This window comes from Mytilus trossulus, chromosome 3 (assembly GCF_036588685.1).
Source record: "Mytilus trossulus isolate FHL-02 chromosome 3, PNRI_Mtr1.1.1.hap1, whole genome shotgun sequence".
Classification (NCBI taxonomy): Eukaryota; Metazoa; Mollusca; class Bivalvia; order Mytilida; family Mytilidae; genus Mytilus; species Mytilus trossulus.
In genome coordinates, this window is record NC_086375.1 from 12274744 (window position 1) to 12299033 (window position 24290).

Here is a 24290-nt window from a genome sequence, read left to right on the forward strand (position 1 = left end):
AGCGCATGAACCTCGTAGGTGTACGTTTTTGTTCATCATCGTGGTATGTTGGCGCGGATGAATATCTCGAAGAAACGGAAATACAGTATAAATTTAATTAGGGAACAAATAAAACTTACAAATGTAATAAATACCCCCCATTTTTATCAATTAAGTGTATATTTTAATTAAAAACACAAGTTATCGTTATTTGCATGTATAAACTTTTTTCATCGATTGCCCTAGGTTTTGGTGGAATAGACAAGCTAACTCCATTGTTACAGGACTGAAACACGGGAAAACACGGAAAAGTTGATTCTTTGGAATTAATTGAAACGTGAACATTAAAATGGTTATGGCTGATCACAAAAACGCGGCAGATATAAGAAATGGAAGGCGATCAAGAGGTGCCAGTCCAAACGAATTTTCAGACGACAGTAGCGGAGAAGATTCGGATCACGGTAAGTTTGACCAGCATTCATTCCGGCGTTTAAAATTAAAGACGTTAAAAAAAGTAAATGTAAAAAAGGAAATTATAATACAGAAAAAAACCTACAGACATAAGGGAACAACTATTAATAGCTGGAGTTGTAGGAAGAGAAATGAATTAAAAAAAACCCAACTCTGAATCCAACTTACAAGAAAATTATATTTTTTAGTTTAATTTTACAAAAAAGTAAAATAAAAAAAAAATTACAGGAAGAATGATCCTTCACCTGGTGCTTTTCCCAGACAAATCTAACGCCTCTGAGCAAATACATCACGTTCCATAATTCTTTGACGTATTTTCCCTTAAAGAGGCATGTTAACGGTGGTAGTTCATTCTTAAAGGGGGTATCTGCACGGATGAACGTGAAATAAAATTGTTGTTTTAAGAAAGAAAATCAATTAAAAATCTCTTGCACATTAATCTTTTTACCGATTTCACGAAACATGGTGAATAAAGAACCTTTTTCACGGCTGCATGTGAAATAAAAATGACAACACACGTTGCACGAAAATAACCCTTTACAACCCTCCATAAACTCTTGAATTAATCATAATTATATTCATTAGAAACAAGAGATCATCCAAAATGAGTCTATATAATAACTGATTGACAAGTTTTTGGCCTAACATTTATTGTTAATCTTTCACGCTTTGAAAGTCAAAACTATTAAATACTTGATGTGTTTGTGGTTTAAAAAAATGTTTAGATTGCCATGATTGTGGTAAAAACAACTTTACCCCCTCTTTTTATTTCAAAAGCATTTTTGCCATGGACATGATTGTGGAAAAAACAACTTTACCCCCTCTTTTTATCTTTAAAAGCATTTTTGCCATGGACATGATTGTAAAAACAACTTTACCCCCTCTTTTTATCTTTAAAAGCATTTTAGAGTTGCTTTTTGTAAAGTAATACAGTCTTCATTTCAGGTAGTAATGTCCTTTACTGTCAGACACAAAACGGCATTATTTGGGCTACCGTTAACTTCAAATTGGTTAAAATTTTACCGTGATTTAATAATAAGTCAGAATTTTCTTTAATATCATGATTTGAACAAGGTCTTAGATACATGTAATTATTGTTGCAGTAATTTTTGGTAAAACATTAACATGATTTGTCAAAATCAGTTGATTTTTTTATCATCTATTCTAAAGGAAGTGTACATTTAATCGTTGTGCACGAAAAGCTAGTACTGTTAATGTCATTTGGCAAGAATTTTTACCGTTATTCTTCATGAAAGTATGCTACTACCTTTACAAGTTGTCAACCCACTTCATTGGCAGCATTGATCAGTATTTGTCCACCATTTCAAATGGCTCTGTATATTTGATTAATTTATTATCATGATTGTTATTTTACATTATGTAGTACATACTCTATGGTCATCATAATGCAGATGTTTAATAGTCTTGTATTTTGAAATTGACCTTTTTATTAGCCTGATCATATGTAACTTTTTAAAAGCAGTTTTTATAAGTTTTATGCAAATAGTGAAAGTCACTTATCATGCTAACAATGTATACATGTGTAATCTTTGAAAAATTATTTTAAGACATTAAATGATTCAGAGTCATTGGCATCAATGCAAGTTCACAGTCCTCGTTACTAGAATATTTTTAATATATGTTTAATCTTTTAAGTTTAAAAAATATATATTTGAAGGCATTCAAATAGGAATATCAGTACTGTATAAATTTAACTGTGTATGTATCATTGCCTCCGTCAATTTTGGATTTGATGGTCTCAAATATCCTTTTCATTAAAAAACACCCAAGTATTATCATGATCATCAGTATGATGGATTCACTCCCTTAGTCCCTACAAAACATTTTTTGAAATCATATATATTCAAGTCACTCAGTAATAACAAGAATTTCTTCCTAGAATTGACTTAGTATTAAGTTTTTGACAATAGTAAATGTATATCAATGCATAAATATATTTGTTTCTTCCTTAGATAATGGAATGCGAGTAGGAGATGATTTCCAAGCTAAAGTTCCAGTTTATAACCCAGGTAAGCACTTGAGGTCCTACTAAAACTAAGTATGTAATTTAGCATGTTTTGGATTTTTATGTAAATGAAAGGGTAAGGCCTGGGATTTGTGATACCTTAGGGGATGGATATTTGGTATTTATTGGCTCATGTTCATAAACATCAATAAATCTTGAGGGATTGATAGGAGAAAATGAAAAACATGAACAAGTAAATCCTAAATTTCACACTTAATTTTACTTAATCAATATTGAGAAGTGATACAAACATTAGAAATTGTGTTTATGATTTTTAGAACACCGATTTATTTGGAGATTCAGAAAAGCTACATTGTTAATCTGAATAATATTTTGGTACTAACAACCTTGGTTTTCCTGGTCTTTAACTAACAATCTTCCAGGGATGATTCCAGGTGTTTTCAAATGGGTCCCTTGAACATCAAATTGGGAATTTTTATCCCTATTGGAAATTTTTTATGCATAAAATCTAAGACGAAATCATATCTTCAAATATATTAAGTTTAACTTCTACACTGATTTAAGAAGTTTATTTTTTGTTTAACAGTTTGAATAATTATGGATGGGATACTGATTATGATATTGTTACGGTTCGGGTCTGTAGACCTCAAACTATTTTATGTACTTTTAAATCAACCTTGGTAGTAGGTTACTGGTATTCAACCATTGGTAGCATGGCTTATAAGGCACTGGTTTGTAAATATATAATAAAACACTTTCAAATGAAAACAGAGTCAAAATCAAGTCCTATTCAATTTAATACACATATAATAGAAATATTTCATACAAATAATATAATAACCAGAGAATAAAAACGATTCAGAGACCCCCGTGGAACGTCGAGTGTCAAGCATAATGTCTCGGTTGTAAATTCCGTAGTAATAGTAGTATAAATATAGGTCAGAGGCCAGTCTATTATAAAACGGGGAAACCTACTCAATAATATCTGGTAATGATGTTTATCAGTTGTTGGTGGTAATTTCGTAGGTATAATATATGGTATAAATCAATTAAAGGTCCCTGGTATCGGGTTACAACGTTCTGGCACAGAGCCCACAGAAGATGCCCTTTTTATACTAGCGCCCACAACCCACATCCCCATGGTAGCCGTGGGCAATTCTACGGCACTTCATTGGTTGGTTGCCCACGGGGTTATAGGTCGTGTGTCGTCTTCTTTTCCCACGGCAAGCACATGCGCAATAATGATAAATAAATGGCGGCCTCCAGTAAACGTAGGAGAAATATGGGAAAATGTAGGAAAAGGGGACGATAGAAGCTTAGCATTACCAAATGATATGCCCAGTTACAATATATAACCCTTATATAAATACACGATAAAGGTGAGATAGCGTGACAATAATAACCCGGGGAGAAATAAGGCTGGGAACAGGTCGGGACCCCCCTTTGGACAAACAGTGAGAGGAACTCTATATCCTATCATTCCCAATAAATATAACAATAAATACATACAATAATAATATAATTCGGACACGATTCCTGAAATAGAATAGTGTTCGTACATATAATCTCAGTCACACAATTATCCAGACTTAAACGGCAGCGACCGCGAACGAAGTAAAATAGAAAGTGCAGTCTGGCTAATAAGAAAAGAATAATAATAGCTTTACATAAAGCTTTACATAAATATACTTATCACCCTTAAACCTTACCCCTATTTTGTAACATTACCCCCACCCACGGGAAGAGTTCGCCTCGAACTAAAAATAATAAGGAAATACTACTTACAAAATCCTACCTACAAATTATATACCTATTCCTCAGTGTAATTGGCAGTCCAAGTGTCCCTAAGTTCCAAGACTGTACCGTCTGGCAGGTAGCATCTCTCCTCCTTCATTATCCGGCTGGTACCAATTGGTATTAGCCTTCTCTGGTACCGAGAGGCACGGGTTTTCCTACATAGATTGATTTGCTCTTGCAGTGTTTTAGCTAGGGGGTGTTTCATATAAGAGGATGGGGCTCCAGCGAAAAACAGCCTTGGGTCGAGTGATGCATCATTATTATCTGAAGGATCCACTTTGATTTCAGTCGGCTTCTTCCACTGGTTAGTGGGTAAAGTACAATCAATTTCAGCTGGAAGGATGTTGTTGTCTGATTTCTTTGATAGGTCTAAAGGTGTTTCATCTGACTGTGAAGGCAATGATAATAATACGGGTACTGGTGATGGTGATGGTACATTTGATGATGATGGTACAGGTGATGGCAATGGTGATGGTTGTGGTAGTGGTACAGGGGAGGTGGTTGGTAACAAATTTTTACTACTCATCGATAAGTCCATTGGTTCCTCATTAGGCTGGTCTACAATAATGGGTGTAACTGATTTGGTTAAATCTATCGGTGTGTTTATAGGTGATGAGGGTATAGGTGTTTCATCTGACTGTGAAGGTAATGATAATAATACGGGTACTGGTGATGGTGATGGTCTGGAAATAAAAGGCTGGTCTGATGGAGAATAAGTCATAACTGGATTATCTTTAAATGGTTCTGGTGAAATGGGTTCTAGATACTTGCTGAAAAGAATGTCCGATGGTATAAAAAGTGTAGGTGATAGGGTTGGTGTCGTTTCATCATTTCTCAGCCTCTTCATTGGTGAAGGTGTCCTAGGCTCATTCAGAAGCTCTGCAAAATCAGGCATCTGCTCATCCAGCAATTCAGTAATTTGCTGAATTGTAGCTTCTGAATGTCTAGGACTGATACTGGATGGTGGATATGTATGTGTGGGTTGGCTTCTTGTTGGAAAAGTCTTTTCCACCCTTTCCACTGAGGACTTCACGCTGCCTGTATGTCTTGGTGTGTCCCCTGGATAGAACTGATGATAAGTGTGTCTGGATGTCTCATGTTGACGTAGGCGGTACTTATCATCAGCACTACAGGTCCAGGGGCAGTACCGGCACTGTATTTTAGTTCCATGATTATGGCGTCTGTGTTTATTTAACTTGGTTGAGGTTGGAAATCTCTTACCACAATCCTCACACTGATGGTTCCATATTGGTACATCCATAGTCTATAAAATAAAAGAAAGGAATTCATAAGTATAGAAGTATTAAAGACTAATTTAATGTAAGTAGTGATCCATTGGTCACATGGTACTAAGATAATTATTTTTCATATCCTCCAATGATTTAACCTGAGTTAAATCCCCGGCAGCTACAGGGTGTCGAATTAGTTTATAAAAGGTAAATATATACATACAGGTGTAAACATCATAACACTTGCAATGGTCCAACTATTATTATAGTTGATAACTACACGAACTACATGTACTCTTACTGGTAATGTAAAAATATAACACACATACATTGCAATATACAACAACAGATCATAGAAGATTTTATACACTTCTCTTAATTTAGTTTTGTAACTAACATTTTAACTCTGGTATTCGAACTAAATAATTTGCGACTACTTTTAAGGCATTGGTATGGTACTCACAAAATAATATCACTGGTTATGTGATATAAAATACTATATATATATACACTTTCATGAGTAGATATATCTCAATCATATATACATGTACAAGCACCTGATAACAAATTCACAGATGCAATATGCTTTGAATTACTAAAGCCAATCATTGTCTCGCCCTGCTTATACTAAGCAAGCAGAAGACAACACTTACACACTGTCACAGTTGATTTGCAAATATTATATATACACAATAAAATCTTTTTCAATATTTTGTTTTTGTTCATAAAGACAATATTTCAGATTCCAAATGCCATATATGTGTTTATGAGGTCACATTTGAAATATAAAAACACAACATCATATTGATGCTAAACATGGTAATAACACTATATTAAAAATAATTATTCGTCATGGTCTGTCCGTTATTTATCAGTCCTGTCCTTTGTCTGGCCCCTGGTATTTAGGGCAGGTTCTCCCGGAGGTTGGTACCACCTTTTTAAATAACCTTTATATGGTTTAAGACGGTTGACATGAATAATTTTTGTCTTAGACTTTGGTCCCTCTTGAATTTGGTATAAAATGTCTGAAATTTGTTTAATTACAGTAAAGGGTCCCTCCCATTTGAACTGAAATTTAGGACTTCGCCCTTTATATTTCTTTGAGTCCCTTAACATTACTCCGTCTCCCACTTTGTATTGAGAATTTTTACTGGTGAGGTCATATTTGCGTTTCTGCCTAGCAGCGGCATGCACCAATCTATCCCTGACTACAGTATGCACTTTGTCCATACGACTGGTCAATTGGTCTATATATTCTGGTCTCGATAATTTACCATCAGGGGATTGAACACCATAAATTAAATCAATGGGCATGTGAACTTCACGACCAAACATCATGTTATTTGGGGATTCTCCTAAGGTTTCATGGGGGGCTGATCTGTAAGCCAGCATTAATAATGGAACATATGTATCCCAGTCTCTTTGGTTCTTAGAGACTACTTTGCTCAGCATATCTTCAATTGTGCCATTTAACCTTTCAACCAACCCAGAACTTTGTGGGTGGAAGGGGCTATTCCTAGTTTTGTCTATATGTAAAAGTTTACACAATTGTAAAAATAGATCTGAAGTGAATTGGGAACCTTGATCTGTATGGATTTGAGTGGGTACTCCGTAACGGCATATAAATTCGGTCACCATTTTATCAGCCACAGTAGAAGCAAATATATTTGGTATTGGATATGCCTCGGCATAACGAGTAAAATAGTCTGTAATGACCATTAAATATCTATTGCCATTGTAAGTTTGTGGTATAGGTCCCAATAAATCAATTGCAACTCTGTCCATGGTCTCTCCAACAACATAGGTTTTCATTGATGCCCTGGTACCCTTTGATGGTCCCTTACGTTTTTGGCATTCAATGCACCTTTGACAATACTTGTCTACAAAAGTTTGGTAGCCTACCCAATAAAATCTATGGCGCACACGAGCACCAGTTCGTTTAATGCCCATGTGTCCAGCTAAAGGGTCATCATGTAGTAGTTTTAACACTTCACGTCTAAAGGTATGGGGTAGAATATATTGGAGACTTTGTGTATTGGTAATGGTATTGATCCATTTACGATATAAAATTCCATCTACAACTACAAGCCTGTCCCATTGAGCCCAGTATGCCTTATGTATTTTACTAAGGTGAGATATTTCTTGCCATTGTGGTTTAACATCACTATTAACTTTCCATTCCCTAACAATTTTTATGATAGGGTCTTGTATTTGAGACTCCATCAGCTCATTTTGTGATTTTCCTTGCACCCAATTGGTAGCAATAGGGTTTGACTCTACTTGGTCTTGGTTATCAGCACTCATAGCTCTTATTTCCATGAGTTCAAGACTATCAGAATTCTCATCAGTCTGTTTTTGGTTTTCCTGTTTTTCACAATGGGTACAAGACTTACTGCATGGTCTCCTGGACAACCCGTCAGCATTACCATGTTTAAGTCCTGCTCTATATTTTATGGTATAATTATAGGTGCCCAAAATTTCCAACCACCTGGCTAATTGACCTTCTGGATTCTTAAAATTTGTAATCCATGTCAATGCGCCATGGTCAGTTCTAACACAGAAATGCACACCGTACAAATAATGGTGAAAATGCTTTACTGCATTTATAATTGCCAGTAGTTCCCGTCTAGTCACACAATAATTCTTTTCAGGTTTACTAAAAGATTTACTATAATAGGCTACCACATGTTCTTTGCCGTCATCACCAATTTGAGAAAGAACTGCTCCACTTCCTGTACCGCTGGCATCGGTATCCAGAATAAATTCCTTATCTAAAGTAGGATATATCAGTATGGGGCTAGTAATCAAAACATTTTTTAAAATTAGAAATGCTTCGGCACATTCAGAAGTCCATTTAAAAAGAACATTTTTCTGGGTCAATCTATGTAATGGACTAGCAATTTTTGAAAAATCTCTTATAAATTTCCTATAGTAGGAACAGGTACCTAAGAAACTTCGGACTTCTTTTATATTAGTAGGCGTTGGCCATTCCTTTACAGCAGCAACCTTTGACGGGTCAGGGGAAATACCTTCACTACTAACAACATGACCTAAAAAGGTAACTTGTTTCTGAAAAAGATAACACTTTTTGGGAGCTATTTTTAGGCCAGCAGTATATAGTCTATCAAAAACAGTCTGAAGTCTTGTAACGTGCTCGTCAAAAGATTTTGAAAACACAATGATATCGTCAAGGTAAACGATACAGATCTCCCATTGTAATCCTGCCAACACATATTCCATAAGTCTCTCAAAAGTTGCCCCTGCATTACACAGGCCAAAAGGCATCCTTTTGAACTCAAAAAGCCCCTGTGATGTAACAAAAGCAGTTTTCGGAGCATCTTGAGGGTCCATGGCAACTTGGTAATATCCGCTGACCAAATCCAGGGTACTAAACCAAGAGTTACCTCTTAAAGCATCCAGGGAATCGTCAATTCTCGGAAGGGGGTACGAATCTTTTACACTACTTAAATTTACGCTGCGAAAATCGCAACAGACTCGAATAGAGGAGTCTGCTTTCCTTACTATCACTAGCGGACTGCTGTAAGGTGACTGACTTGGTCGTATGATATCATTATCCAACATTTTTTTAATTTCGACTTCAACTTCCTTCCTTTGGGCGATAGGTAAACGCCTAGGAGCATGCTTTACAGGACGGGCCCCATTGGTATCTATCTTATGCTGAACAATATCAGTAAGACCTATATCATATTTGGACATGGAAAAAGCTTTTTGGTTTTTGTGAAGAAGATTTTTCAAAGTACTGGTTTGTTCAGGGGTTAAAACATTTTTACACCTATCATAAATCTCCTTAAATTGCGGTATGCCTTCAGATTCATCATGAGTGGTTTCATTCATGATATTCTGTTCTGGTAACAGCTCAGCATTGGCTGCCCAACTGTTTTTGGTTAAGGTTTGTGGACTATCAGACAGATTCATTACTCTTATAGGTAGCTCACTTTGTTCCCCCTTGTACAACGCTTTGGCAACAAGAATGCCCCTATCTTGTAATAACTCAGCTGTTGAATCAATCACTAGGTTTGCCTTACTAGTTACACCCTCATTAATGTTGGCTTTAACCATCATTTCACTACGAGGAGGTATGGTGACCTTCTGACCTATTGTAATTCTAAATAAACTTGGTATTTGACTTTCTAATTCACAAGCAATGGTCTGATTGTTTAATTTTAATGTACAGTTGGCAATGTCAATTACACATTTATTTTTCACCATAAAGTCATAGCCTAGAACAGCTGGTATTTCTATATCTGCAATAATCATCTCTTGCTGAATAACCTGATCCCCTAATTTGATTGGTAGGGACAGGACACCTAGTGGTACCACATGACTGCCATTTGCCATTCGTAATTTACATCTATATGGCCGTAAATGTACTTTTACCTTATGTGGAAACTTATTATATATAGAAGTGTTTAAAACACTCATTGAGGAGCCAGTATCCATTAAACAATTAACATTATGGTTATGAATAGACAAACTCATAAATAATCCTTCATTTATATCTTGTTTAAGTTGAAATAATACGGGTCTAGGGATATTTTTGTCCCCTACGGCTGAAAGTTGACCCTTACTTTCAGCTCCAATTAGTTTTCCGGGTCCTCAAGTGATTGCCTTTGTGAATAGTTTAGGTTTTGAACGTCATTTAAAACATTTTTCTGGTCAAAAAGCCTCTTTCTGCACTTTTTAGCAGTATGGCCAGGTTTATGGCAGTAATAACAAAGGTTAGATTGGTCATCCTGTTCCTTGGTATATGAAGTTTTGGAACTTTTGGTATTTGGTTCATTGGTCTGATATCTTAGAGAGGGCCTCTTTCGGCTTAAATGATAGGCTTCATATTTGAGGGCAAGGTGTAGGGCCTCATCAATGGTATCAGTACTAGTTTGAACGATAGCCCATTCAAGCTCTTGGTCATTAAGTGCATTTCGGAATGCTCTGTATGCTAGGTTATCTTGCACATCTAGTGGGGCTGTTGGATTAGCCAGGCGTACAAGTCTCTTTATGTCTTGTGCTAATTCTGGTAATGACTCACCTCTTCTCCTAATTCTAGCATCAATTTGGGTCATATACATTTCAGACTGGTTAGGAGGAGAGAACCTTTTATTTAGAGTTTGCATAAGATTATTGTAACTTGGTGGGTTATTAGTATCTATATGTCCTACTGTGGCTAAAGCAGCCCCTTGCATGCAAGAAATAAGTTTTAATACTTTTATTTCATCAGGCCAATGGTTAAGTTTTGAAACTGTGTCGAAATGGACCCTATAATCAACCCAATCTGACTTGCCGTCATATGTGAATGGTTTGGTGTAGCCAATATTAACATTTGAGCTATGCTGATATGGTTTGTTTGAGGCAGCTGGTTTGCTGACAGTGTGTGGTACTTGTTGTGGTATAGTATAAATAGGTACAAAGGCACTATTGTTAACTACACTAGTGGGTTGTACTGCTGGACTATTTTCAAGGTCACATAAGGTATTAGTTCTTGGTAAATTTTGTTGTGAGATCACAGTGTTGTAATCACCACCATCTGGTATTATGGTTAAAGAGGTTTGTCTGTATGTTTCAATTGGACTATTTGTATTTGTCCTAACAGGTGATTTGGGAGAGCTTTCTTGCTCATTTTCTGTGTTAAACTTTTTAGTTAGCATATTTTCAATATTATTAAGTAGGTTATTATTGCTTTCTAAATGTCTCTTCATTGCTTCTTCATGATTATCAAGCTGTCTTTTCATATTCTGTTCATTACTATGAAGTCTGTTATCAATATGTGTCATCTGGTATTCCAACTTATTGTCAAGACTTCCAATATCTGTTTTAAGCATTATTATGTTTTTGGTATTAACATTTACTTGACTGGTTATTTTGTCAACTTGTATTTTAATTTCATTAAACTGAGCTGTCTGGTAAAAGTTATCCCCTTGAAATCTGACTTGTGATGGCGAAAGCATCTCAGGTGTGGTAGCTCTTGAGCTTCCACTAAACGGAGAAATACTCCTACTTTCAATTTCATCTTCTGACCCTTCACCCCGATTCATTTTCAGTTTTTAATTTGACAATTTATAAAAATTTGTTAAAATTTATTGAACTTGGTAAGTACACTATGAAAACAAATTTATTTGGTGCATAAATTTTATCAAAAGGTTAAATTCACACAGTCTCTCTCTGAGGTATGGTTTTTAAATTTCGAAATCCCACCGCTGCCACCAAATGTTACGGTTCGGGTCTGTAGACCTCAAACTATTTTATGTACTTTTAAATCAACCTTGGTAGTAGGTTACTGGTATTCAACCATTGGTAGCATGGCTTATAAGGCACTGGTTTGTAAATATATAATAAAACACTTTCAAATGAAAACAGAGTCAAAATCAAGTCCTATTCAATTTAATACACATATAATAGAAATATTTCATACAAATAATATAATAACCAGAGAATAAAAACGATTCAGAGACCCCCCGTGGAACGTCGAGTGTCAAGCATAATGTCTCGGTTGTAAATTCCGTAGTAATAGTAGTATAAATATAGGTCAGAGGCCAGTCTATTATAAAACGGGGAAACCTACTCAATAATATCTGGTAATGATGTTTATCAGTTGTTGGTGGTAATTTCGTAGGTATAATATATGGTATAAATCAATTAAAGGTCCCTGGTATCGGGTTACAACGTTCTGGCACAGAGCCCACAGAAGATGCCCTTTTTATACTAGCGCCCACAACCCACATCCCCATGGTAGCCGTGGGCAATTCTACGGCACTTCATTGGTTGGTTGCCCACGGGGTTATAGGTCGTGTGTCGTCTTCTTTTCCCACGGCAAGCACATGCGCAATAATGATAAATAAATGGCGGCCTCCAGTAAACGTAGGAGAAATATGGGAAAATGTAGGAAAAGGGGACGATAGAAGCTTAGCATTACCAAATGATATGCCCAGTTACAATATATAACCCTTATATAAATACACGATAAAGGTGAGATAGCGTGACAATAATAACCCGGGGAGAAATAAGGCTGGGAACAGGTCGGGACCCCCCTTTGGACAAACAGTGAGACGAACTCTATATCCTATCATTCCCAATAAATATAACAATAAATACATACAATAATAATATAATTCGGACACGATTCCTGAAATAGAATAGTGTTCGTACATATAATCTCAGTCACACAATTATCCAGACTTAAACGGCAGCGACCGCGAACGAAGTAAAATAGAAAGTGCAGTCTGGCTAATAAGAAAAGAATAATAATAGCTTTACATAAAGCTTTACATAAATATACTTATCACCCTTAAACCTTACCCCTATTTTGTAACAATATATATGATTCTGATCTCATAATTAAGATCACCAGATTACTTAAAAATTATTGGATTGAGACCAGGGAAGTTGTATTACATGAATATCATTGCACATGATGCAGTAGAGTAAAGTTCTAAACTTTTCTGGAAATACCAATTTTTATTTTATTTTATTTTCATGAATTGGGAATTTATATTCACAAATATTTTTTTCAAGCGGCCCTAAACTATAGAGTGGAATCATCCCTGAATCTTTATATATCATGTATATACAATTGGTGGTTAGTTTTCTTTTTCTAAGGAAAATCTGAAAATCTTGTAGTGGAAGAGGTGGGGACTACCTTAAACAAGTATATTGATAAGATTATAAAAATATATGATATGTTTGATAGAAATTTAAATGAATTACTGTAAATTCAGAAATTATTGCGATGTTTTTATTATTACGAAAAATGCGACAGGGTTAAAATCGCAATAATTTAAACTCGCTTTTTTAAATATTTTATTTCGAATAAAAATGAATTTTTCTCAATATCGCAATGATTTAAATCGCATTTGAGTCTAAAATGACAAAATCGCAATAATTTCTGAATTAACAGTATTTGATTTATAAAAAAAAAAACATTTTTTTTTCAGACATTAAACCTGAAGGTAGAAATGATGCCATTCTAGTGTGGGCACCAGCTTGGGATCTTCCTGATGCTAAAGGTAATCTCTAAGATAGTCCATCAGATGTTAAACATCCACAAATCCATTGATTTGGGAAAGCTGGGTGGGTTATTTCTTCCTATTTAATGGTACTGTGGTACCAACTATGTTTCAAAGATTGTCAATCAGTTAAAACATTCACAGCACATCAATTGATCACACTTACATGTTTTAGTTAGATTTTGTAGTAAAATACATATATGCATAAAATATTTATTATGTTGCAGGGTCCTTTTCTTTTAAAACATTAACTATTACTAATCATGCTTATGTTAATTATTTCAGTTGATGAATATGTGGTGATTGCTAAAGAAAAGCATGGATACAACACAGAACAGGTAATTTATTGGTAAAAAAATTCATGAGTTTTAATTTAGTGTGATTGTCATCACTGCAAAAAAATTGTGAAGGAAAATCTCTTCTGAAATTATTAATAAGAGTAATTGTCATTGCAAAACCGTAAAAACATTGCAATAAATTCTGAATTTACTGTAATCATTTATGATATAAGAATAAAAGTAAACAAATGTTCATCATGTTCATGGTCATGTTTCAGCGAACTACAAGATTGCTGTATGAGGCATATTAAGGCACATTTGTAAAGTTGTCTCTTTGAACATATTGAATGCAATCTGAATCACTGTGATAAAAATAGAATAGTGCAAGCAAGATTAATATAAGAATTTAGATTTAACTAATAAAGAGGTCCAGAACAAGCAACTGCACATTTCTTAGGTCCAAATAAAAAGATGTTTGTGTTTTCTGTAAAAATGTGGGATAGATGTTTGTTCTCTGACAGAAAACAAAAATTTCTTTTAAAAAAGATATGTAAAATACTTGCTTGGAAAAATATTGGACTTGATGAGGCTGGAACAAAGATTCCAGGCTTACAAACTCATACGACTGAAGACTATCTTAGTTTTTTTTTTTAGCAAGAACAGAACCCTTAACAGACATATATTTGTTTTTGCATATATTTGTTTTCATTGGTAATTAAATACTTACAAAATAGAAGAGTTCATATTAATAAGAATTTTCATTGCAGGCTTTGGGCATGTTGTTTTGGCATAAACATAACGTTGATAAGGCATTATCAGACCTAGCAAACTTCACACCATTCCCAGATGAGTGGACTGTGGAAGATAAAGTTTTGTTTGAACAGGCATTCAGTTTTCATGGCAAAAGTTTTCACAGGATCAGGCAAATGGTAAGATATTGTAATAATAAGTCATGTATTAACTCACAGTTAATCTTGTATGTTTTACGGAGATAAACCAAGGGTAAGGGTTATATAATTCAATTCTAAGTCACTGGTACTTTTTTTTCAATCATTTTAATGAATAAAGATTATAAAACTTTGTACTAAACTGAAGTAACAACATTGGTGCAGAGGCTGTGTGATCTAAATACTACATCTATAGCGATCGCTAGCCTGTCAACACTGAGATTGCAAGTTTGAAAACTGTTCATAGGGAGGGTGTTCGTCTGATCTCATTTTATTAACAAATTAAAATTACAAGAAAACTAAGAAAATTGACTAAGCGCTTTAGATATAAATATATTATGCAAAAGTTATAAAAAAGAAGGGGAAAATATATTGATAATTAATATTATACATGTTGATTATTGTACTGGTATTAATAAAAGACAATTTTTGCAGCTTCCTGACAAATCAATAGCCAGTTTGGTTAAGTATTACTACTCATGGAAGAAAACCAGATCAAGAACAAGTCTGATGGATCGACAAGCCAGAAAACTAACAAAGAATGGTGACAGGTACTGAATTGGTTCATTTAAATAGTCATGGCTCATAAGAATGGTACTCCTTAATTGGAGGACTTTTTCATAGAAGCATCATGCAGTTCTTAGTTACCCAACATCCGAAGCATAGAGTCAAAGTCTCTCACTTTAGGTTAAAATGATTAACTTGAGAAAGAACTCTTTTAATGTTCATGCTTATGGTAAAAATTACCATGATTTAAAAGTTTTATCATCAAGTGTGTCACTCATTAATAGGATGACTGAGAGACATTGGTTGATATCATGAATGATACATACCTTTAAAGAAGGGGTCCAATTTAAACTCATTGAACATTGTCACCACACATTGATATTATTTTAACATTGTATATTCTGAAATTTATTAAACAAATATATTTCATTTCAAATTGCACTTCATTTTTCACTAAATTGTTTGTGCTGTCTTATTAAATAAATAAAACACTTAGATTTTAATTACAAATAAAACAACATTAGAATGTAGATATATATATTATAAATCAAATTTATTTGCAGTGAAGAAGATTCAGACATAGAAAGTAAAAAATCTGATGCTGATGATGCTAACAAAGAAAATGGGGTATGTCATACATGTTGTACGTGTTTGAAAAAGAGTAACCCTGTGCTTATTTACATACAATTTATTGCATAATATCAATATACATACTGTAATCTAGCTGATTTATGTGAGGGATTTATTTTCATGATTTTTTTATGAGTAGAAATGTAATTTGAATATGGTTTTTCATGAATATGTAGCAATTAGGCCTTCCTTTCCTTTTATAAATACATCAAGAAAATTATGACAGAAAATTCAATATTAAAGAAACAAGTTTTATAAGGATAAGTTATATTTGTGAAATTAAAAAAAAAATTAAACTGTAATGACAAAAATAGTAAAATCACAAAAATACTGAACTCTGAGAAAAATTCAAAACAGAAAGTCCCTAATCAAATGGCAAAATCAAATGATAAAACACATCAAACCAATGGACAACAACTGTCATAATTCTGACTTGGTACAGGCATTTTCAAATGTAGAAAATGGTTGATTGAACCTGGTTTTATAGGGTTAACCCTCTCACTTGTATGACAATCATATGAAACCTTTTTAAAAATATTAGTTCATTTATTTTCTTTCAGAAGCAGGAAAAAGACACTTGTTCCAACTGTGGTATATCTACCCCAACGTTAAACCCAACACCTAAAGGTTCTCTATGTTCTTCATGTTTCCAATATTGGAGGTAAGAATTATAGGAAAGTCTAGAGTTAGCGAATTATGCAAACTAAATAACAACTCTTGTTTATAAGTCATTAATTGATTTGATAGCATTACTACTAAACCAAATCATCAAAGCAAAAGACATATCGACCATAATTTGCTATTGGGCTCCGTTTCCTATAACTATAGAAAAGTGATAAAATGTGAATTACTGTAAGAAAAGTTGTAACTACATATAAAGATGCCATTATTTTTATCAACATACAAGTGTATGCTACTCTTCCCTAGAAAAAAAATTGGAATATACGAATTTCAAAGATTCTACAACCGTATTTTTGTGTCATTTCTCGCGTTACTTTTTGCTTCCTAAGAGCATAATGCTGACTGATTTATAGATAATCGTCACCGGCAAATTCGTAACTTTTGCTTTCAAATAACAAAGAACATCGACCAATAAGAATAGTGAGAAAAAAATGCCGTGAACTATAAGTATTTATGTAGCATATGTAAGAACAGTGGCGTGACTTTTGTGTCTGATTTCGTAACGCAAATTTTAGATGATGTAATCTGCTTTGTTGTAATAGAATTCTTTAAAACAATATGCAAATATGAACTCTCGCAAGATGTTCAAACAGGTAAATCAGAGATGATTTACATTCTTGTTTTGATCTTCATAATAATTAAGTGAGAAAATGACGTTATCGTTATGCGTTACATTTCACACGAAACAGAAGTCCAGTTATTTATTAAAATTGTTTTTTGTCCTTAAGTTCTAATCATTTCCGGTCATACGTGAAACATGTGACTAACATGTGATAACGACATTACGGCCGGATGTACGAAATACTAGGTCTAAACATTGTTTTTGTTTCCAACGGGATGTTAGCAAACATAATCTGTAGACTTGTTTCGTCTTGTTTAAAAGAGGAAAATACAATTGTCAAAGAGATTGCGCCGGTGGTCTGTTATTTTTCCTATGTGCATAATGTTACATACGATCCTGTGTGAAAATAAATGCCCAATGACTTGACAAAATCGATTTCATATTTGACAGACGTTAGAACACACCTCGTTTCCGGATAATGACGTGAAGAGTCCTTGGAAAAATCAATCCAAATTAAGTCTCTTATCATTGTACCAATGCTCGTTGGATTGATTTAACTTCAGCAGTAAATATTACTGGATATTTTAGGTGAATAAATATAATTTAATAAAAAATACATGTTAATATACCGTTACACTTGGAATGTACAAAGTTGGCATCTTTGTCACAGTTTTTAATTAATATTTTTTATTCATGTTCTGCAAACACTTATCAGAAACGCAATAAACTTGTCAAAGGAGAAGTAAACTTTTACCATGCATGACTTGAAAGGAAGTACTTTATTGATTTTAGCCCACTAAAGTAGGTTAAAATGTGGAAACCATGAATATGGTGTACAGGTCACAAGTATCACATTGTGCCTATTTTAAAGATTTTAATTCCAAGTTAAAAGTTTTTTTCTTTACTGGATTTAAAGAATGTTACATTGCCAATGATTTGGAATAAATTGTATATAACTGGAATATCAAAACCAAATATAAATACATTTTTTTGGCTTAAACATCAAGATACAACGATTATGGTATCCTGTATCAATGAAGAAAATATGGAAAATTCTGAATAAATTGTACTAATTGTTTTCAAAACAAGCACATATTTAGGAGATTTATAATACTGTTACATTTAAGATGGATTTTAAGAAAAAGTATACTGTTCAGATTATTTTAAGCAGATTTTGCAATAAAATAAAACTAAAAAAATGCTTTCGGTTTCTTATGGTTTCCTGTCAGGTTTAAAAAAACCTTTAATATAACATTGAAAATAGATTTTAAATATTAACATGAAGCAAGTAACACTAGTAATGGTATTTATTTATGCCTTTTGAATTATATTGTGCAAAATAAAGAAAATAAATATTGGTTTCCTTTTTGGTTTCATGTCACGTAAACGGTGAATCAAAATGTATTATTTTTTTCTCGAAAAACTCAATTGTTCCATTCATACTATTCTAACACCAACACAACCCACAAAATAAAAGTTAAAATTTTAGAACTTAAAAAAAAGGATACAAAAAGAAACCAAAGGCCGAATACCAAATTATGGTCCATAAACATAATGTGCAGTTTTAGATATGGCATATTTTGGGAGGAAATTTAGTGCTTTAAAAACATTAAGGAATTCAATTTATTTTGGAATAAGAAAAATATCACATTACAGGATATTAATATGTTTTAACCACTTTGTTTGTGCAATGAATATATGTATTCAGGAAATATTTTTTGTTGTGAATAGTAAAAATTTACAAAATTTGTAATCAGCAGAATAACATCTGTTAAACCCTTTTCTTTTTTAATATGTATGTAAATTTAAAGAGTTAATTCAGTCTGTTTTGATTATCTTACACAGAAGAACTGGTGTAATGAGGAGTGCTGGACCAAACAGACATGACCATGGCCAACACAGACATAACCCCATGAAACACAAGAGGAAACCCCCTCGTGGAATGTTTATTATTGCAGAAGATCTGTCTCTATTTACCTCAGGACCTCCAGCTCAAGCAGATGCTGTTCTCAAAAATGCAGAAGCTGATCTAGTCTCCCTCAAAAGACAAGTAAGTTGATATATATGTAAAATTAATATTATAAAACTCAAATAAAAAAAAACCGATTTAAAGTGAAGGTATTCAAAACACTTAGTATTCTCATTTCATATTAAAATTCTAATTTGTGATGAATGAATTGTTGTTAGAGCAAATTTGTCTAGGAAAAAAAACTAAAAAAAACTATAAAACTTAGATAAACCTGACGTGGAACTAAAAAATTCTGATAACTTATGTCATTACCATTTTTACAGGTTCAGAATCATAAACAAATGATAAGTATGCAGAAACATAAGATGGGTTGTATAGATGAACTGAGACCACCAGAGGTAGATATTTATATTTTTTGTATGAACATGAAATTGTCTCTCATGGCAGTTAAGGAACCTCTTTGTTTTACAATCCATGTCTCTGTCACTGATATTGTTGTGTGTCAGTGATGTTAATTCATTTATTTTTGTTTTATATGTTAATCTATATTTACAAACATTTTGACGAGAAGGGTCAGCTGAGAGTTGTTTCCCTTGATAGAAAAAATATAACAATATTATGTGGATTTTCAAGTCTGTTGTGGTGAACAACTTGCATCAATTGTACATATTTAAGTTAAACAAAGCACAAAGGTTACTTTATATTTGTTGAGAATTGCCTTCAATCAGAAATGTTATAAAAATATATTTTGCCATAATGGTTTTGGATTTCATGTATATCAGCAAGTGAAAAGAAAAACTATGGTATTTTCTTGATATTTTGTTAAAGATCATGTTTTACCAGATATTTATATATTTTACAAAAACAAAAACCATAGATATTTCTATACTTATTAATAAGGTATTTTAAATGAAAAATTAAATATAAGCTGTGTAATAAAAGTTAACATTATTAAACAGATTCTATTTTAACTGAAAGCTTTCTTTATTTATAGGGCAATCAAAGAATAAATGCTCGTTGGACAAATGAAGAGCTTTTGTTGGCTGTTCAAGGTAAAAAAAATCTAAAATTATTTTTAAAAGTATTTCATATTGATTTTTAATTACAAAATCAAAACATTAAATACTGTTATGGTCTTCATGGTATATAACAAAGGGAATCTTCTCATTATATCATCCACAAAAAAGCAAATTGACTTTTTAAAAAACAATGCAATGGTAGGAATGATTTTTTTATTTTTTCTGAATCTTCACAATTTTTATGCAAACATCATATGCTTAAAGAGCTATATTCTTTCAAAATGAAGGAAAAAGAATCTGATGTCAGATTGAATGTGTTTTATTTTAAACTAATTTGAAACGGTTTCTGAGAACAGAAAACAAGTAAAAAAGGATAGCAGTGTCACTCTGAAGTTAAAACTGGTTTACATATTATTTGTTCTGTTAGCAGCCTTCTTTGAAATGTTAGTTTTACCTTAAAGGAAATATGACTCAATGCATTGCAATGAATTGTAACCCTCTGATAGAAGATATATTATTTGTAAAAAATAAATCCATAAAGCTCTTTGTTCTTTGCATTTGAGGTCAGCTCAGTTTAAGAAATTTTCTGTCTGTTTCTATATTTGTTGAAATTTCCTTTTCAGGAGTGAGGAAATATGGTAAGGATTTTCAGGCAATAGCAGAAGTGATAGGAAACAAGACAGAGGCTCATGTTAGAAGTTTCTTCATCAATTTCCGAAGACGATATAATTTGGATGAAGTATTAGCTGAATTTGAGGCTGAACATGGAACAGAACATACCAACGATGATGATTTAGATAAGGAAGAAGAAAAGGTTTGTTGACATAAATCACATGTCTAACTAATTTGGATTTTATTTATTTTTTGGAGAGGAGGGGGTACTAAATCTATATATGGTTGGATTTTTCTGGTATGGGCATAGATGTTCTGCCGATTCTTTACATATAACTAAAGGAAATTTGTTAATCACCTCTACCAATACATACTAATTGATATCTCACAAAAAATGTTTAATCAACAGTAGGAATTTGACAAATTTTGAATTATTTTCTATCTTCAAAATATTCAATTGTTAGTATATGTGACTCTAAAATTCTTTAGAATGCAATTATTTGTATTTTGTATGCACTGATAGATAATAAAAAGTTACATTGAAGGTTTATCATAATATTTCAGATGGAAGTTGATATAAAAGAACCAGATAATTCTACTCCTAGCTCTGGAACACCTCCACCATTACTGAAGCAGGGAACCTCACCTATCAAAGTTCCTAGTGTATCACAACACAGGTGAGATTATAGAACGATCTTCTATTTCATCTGAATAGATTGTCTCCCATTTGTAGAAAAATCCTATCATCTATTTTAAAGCTTTGTTCTAAAGGTCAAGATTTTAAGAATGCCATTTCAATTTGTTAAGAACCATTTTAAGGTCTTTAAACATAACAGGGACATATGTTATACTGTCTTCAAAATTTAGCAATTTCTATTTTCAAAAATCCAATGCAATGGAAAAAAATGTAATAAGAGGTATAAGAAGACGTGTTATGTGTGTCAATGAGACAACTCTCCATCCAAGTCAGAGTTTGTCAAAGTAAATCATTAGTATAGGTTAAGTTATAAGTTAACATATTACTATTATTATATTATTGCAGATTGATACCAAACCAGCGAACTATATTACAGCAACCACCACCCCTTATCAAACCAAATTCGTCTTCACCAAAGCCAGCTATTACAACACCTTCATAGGATTTACTAGATGATTAAATGGATTTGTTATGTTAAGTGCTCAGTTGAGGCCTGCCACCAGATATTGTGTGATGCCAGATAAACTGTAATTTGCAGATAGCGCAAGAAATGTATTTCAGGCATTATTGTCTAAGGCTATAGTTTTACCGTTGCCCATATTCATGTTATGTAGTATTAAAGGGATCGCATCAGACAGCTGACACTTGAACCATTTCAAAATGGTTTCCTGGTTTTTATAGTTCATGGAATTTCTCACGTATCACATCATTGCATCACTTAATGCGAATAAGTGGGATGTTTTTGTTTGTACATTTTATTTCTGTTGTTACTTGTAAAGATATTTATTTATTTTGTTTTCTCAGATTTTTGTATATTGAGAATAAGTGTTTTTGATGTTTGCACTTTTGTTTGAGGTGTAAGGTGCTTTATTTTTATATGGTACTATGTAACACAGGTCTCCACATTGTGAACATGTCCGTCTATTAGATATTTATGACTGTCTTTGAAGTATGTATTGTATATCTTACAGCTGAACTATTAGAAGATGTATGTTGTGTATAAAATTAAAGTTTGCTTGTTTGTTAGGCTAACTTTGAACTCTTTGATAATTATTGTAAATATTGAAACAAACTGATTAGGTTTTTTCAGTAACATTTTTGTTAACTCTCCAATGATATGATTGGCTAGTAATGACTTGTTACTCTTTCAATAGCCATTATACATGTAGGTAGTAAAAAAAACGAAAGAAATATTGATTTTATAGTCATCAACCAAACAAGCATACAATATGTTGGTAACATTTAAGTATACATGCTGTAATTCAGTTTTTACTTGGCGGTACATACATAATGTAAAATATTTTTGTAAGAACTGGAATTTTTTAAATTATATCATCAAACGTCATTCCCCGGTTACTTTTATATTTATATAAATGATAAAATTAGTAAAATGAGTCTCCACATGTTGTATGGATCGTCTTGCAATGTTATTCGTGTTTTTTGTTCAGTGCATTGTAATCGTTTCCATCAGCATTATCTATGTGTGAAAGTTTCATTTTTATTCACTTAAACAGCAGCATTCATGGATTTTAAATATTTCATCCCATCGATATAGGGTATATTGCAATTTTTCAGAAAATTAAAGTCAACATCATCCCCATTGATGTACTCAGGCTATTTATTGTTGTGTTCATTAGGTTTGAGGTGCAGTTTGATTCCTTTTAGAACTTTAAATTAGAAGTATAAGAAAATTGCAATTCTGGAGTGATGGGCTATCTTTCTGTGTCTGTCCCAGGTTCTAAGGAGGCATGGAAAGTTTGAAAAAGGTGAAAATGGTAAAACAACTACTGATTGTGACTGAATTCTCTATTAGAATGACTATTTCTGGTTTAGGTCAAAATTAAGCTATTCCTTTTATACCACCCTCCTTTACTAATGCATATGAATCTAGTACTGTGTAATGTTAAACAGTTACATCTTTTCTGTTGTTTTATGTTAACAATATTTCATAGACAACTGATCATCTTCATTGTCAAACACATTTTTACCTAAATATTCTAACTAGTCTTCATTCATAATACATTTTTTTCACAAACTTCATGAATCCAAGTTTTAAAGAACAACTTATAAATGTTCTTGTTTCTAAGGCAAACTTATTGTTAATCTGTTTCACTATCACCAAGTTGTATTTCAAAAACAAAAGCGGTTAATTTTGGTTTTATGAAGATATACAAAAATCCTGTTATAAGGCCATAAAAGTGTTTGGGTCAGTGACCTGCATATTCATTAAACCATATTCATTGTTGACCATTGTGTTACAAGAGGATTACTGTAAGGGTTTACAGCTAATTTCCTAATACATGTAGGACAAGACTTTGATTAGCTTGCTTGCATTGTTTGTATATTGTACAATTGTTATAAGGATAATGTCCATTCAAATTAAAAATATATATATAAATGATATATACAGGATTAAATATATGCCTATATTTTGTTGGAAGATGGCAATGTTAATTTCAAAGCTTGAATTATCATTTATACAAACAAAGCAAGCAAGCCTACCAAAGTTTTACTCTATAAGCATTAGGAAATTAGCTGTAAATGATCATTACAAATTGTATGTGTTAACATGATGAATGTCATGTGATGTAATGGTGAATTAAAGATTTGTAAAATACATGACTTTCATTGGTATATTTTTATGCCCCATTTATGGGCAATATATTTTCTGGTCTGTGCGTCTGTTCGTCCCACTTCAAGTTAAAGTTTTGTTGAAGTTGAAGTCTAATCAACTTGAAACTTAGTACACATGTTCCTTATGAAATGATCTTTTTAATTTTAATGGCAAATTAGAGATCCTACCCCATTTTCATGTTCACTGAACATAGAAAATGATAGTGCAGATGGGGCATCCATGTACTTAGGAACATTCTTGTTGTAGTTTACACTACCTGGATTGGTTTTTGC

The 24290-nt window shown here is 32.9% G+C and overlaps 1 protein-coding gene across 1 annotated transcript; it reads left to right on the forward strand.

Annotated features, from left to right (window-relative positions):
- Positions 1-216: 216 nt before the first annotated feature.
- LOC134710171 (REST corepressor 1-like) lies at positions 217-24000 on the forward strand. The gene is made up of 14 exons (XM_063570390.1): positions 217-440; positions 2424-2480; positions 13410-13481; positions 13767-13819; positions 14527-14688; positions 15142-15257; positions 15777-15840; positions 16404-16504; positions 18932-19136; positions 19379-19453; positions 20050-20107; positions 20698-20888; positions 21251-21363; positions 21729-24000. Exons 1-14 carry the CDS (start codon positions 329-331, stop codon positions 21823-21825), a joined length of 1476 nt encoding a protein of 491 aa, XP_063426460.1. The 5' UTR covers positions 217-328; the 3' UTR covers positions 21826-24000.
- Positions 24001-24290: the final 290 nt, after the last annotated feature.

Bases quoted from the DNA above. Each gene is read 5' to 3' on its own strand.
- LOC134710171 (XM_063570390.1), top strand. From the start codon at position 329: ATGGTTATGGCTGATCACAAAAACGCGGCAGATATAAGAAATGGAAGG. The intron at 13,482-13,766 runs GTAATCTCTAAG...TAATTATTTCAG, and splicing joins GGATCTTCCTGATGCTAAAG to TTGATGAATATGTGGTGATT. The intron at 21,364-21,728 runs GTGAGATTATAG...ATATTATTGCAG, and splicing joins CCTAGTGTATCACAACACAG to ATTGATACCAAACCAGCGAA.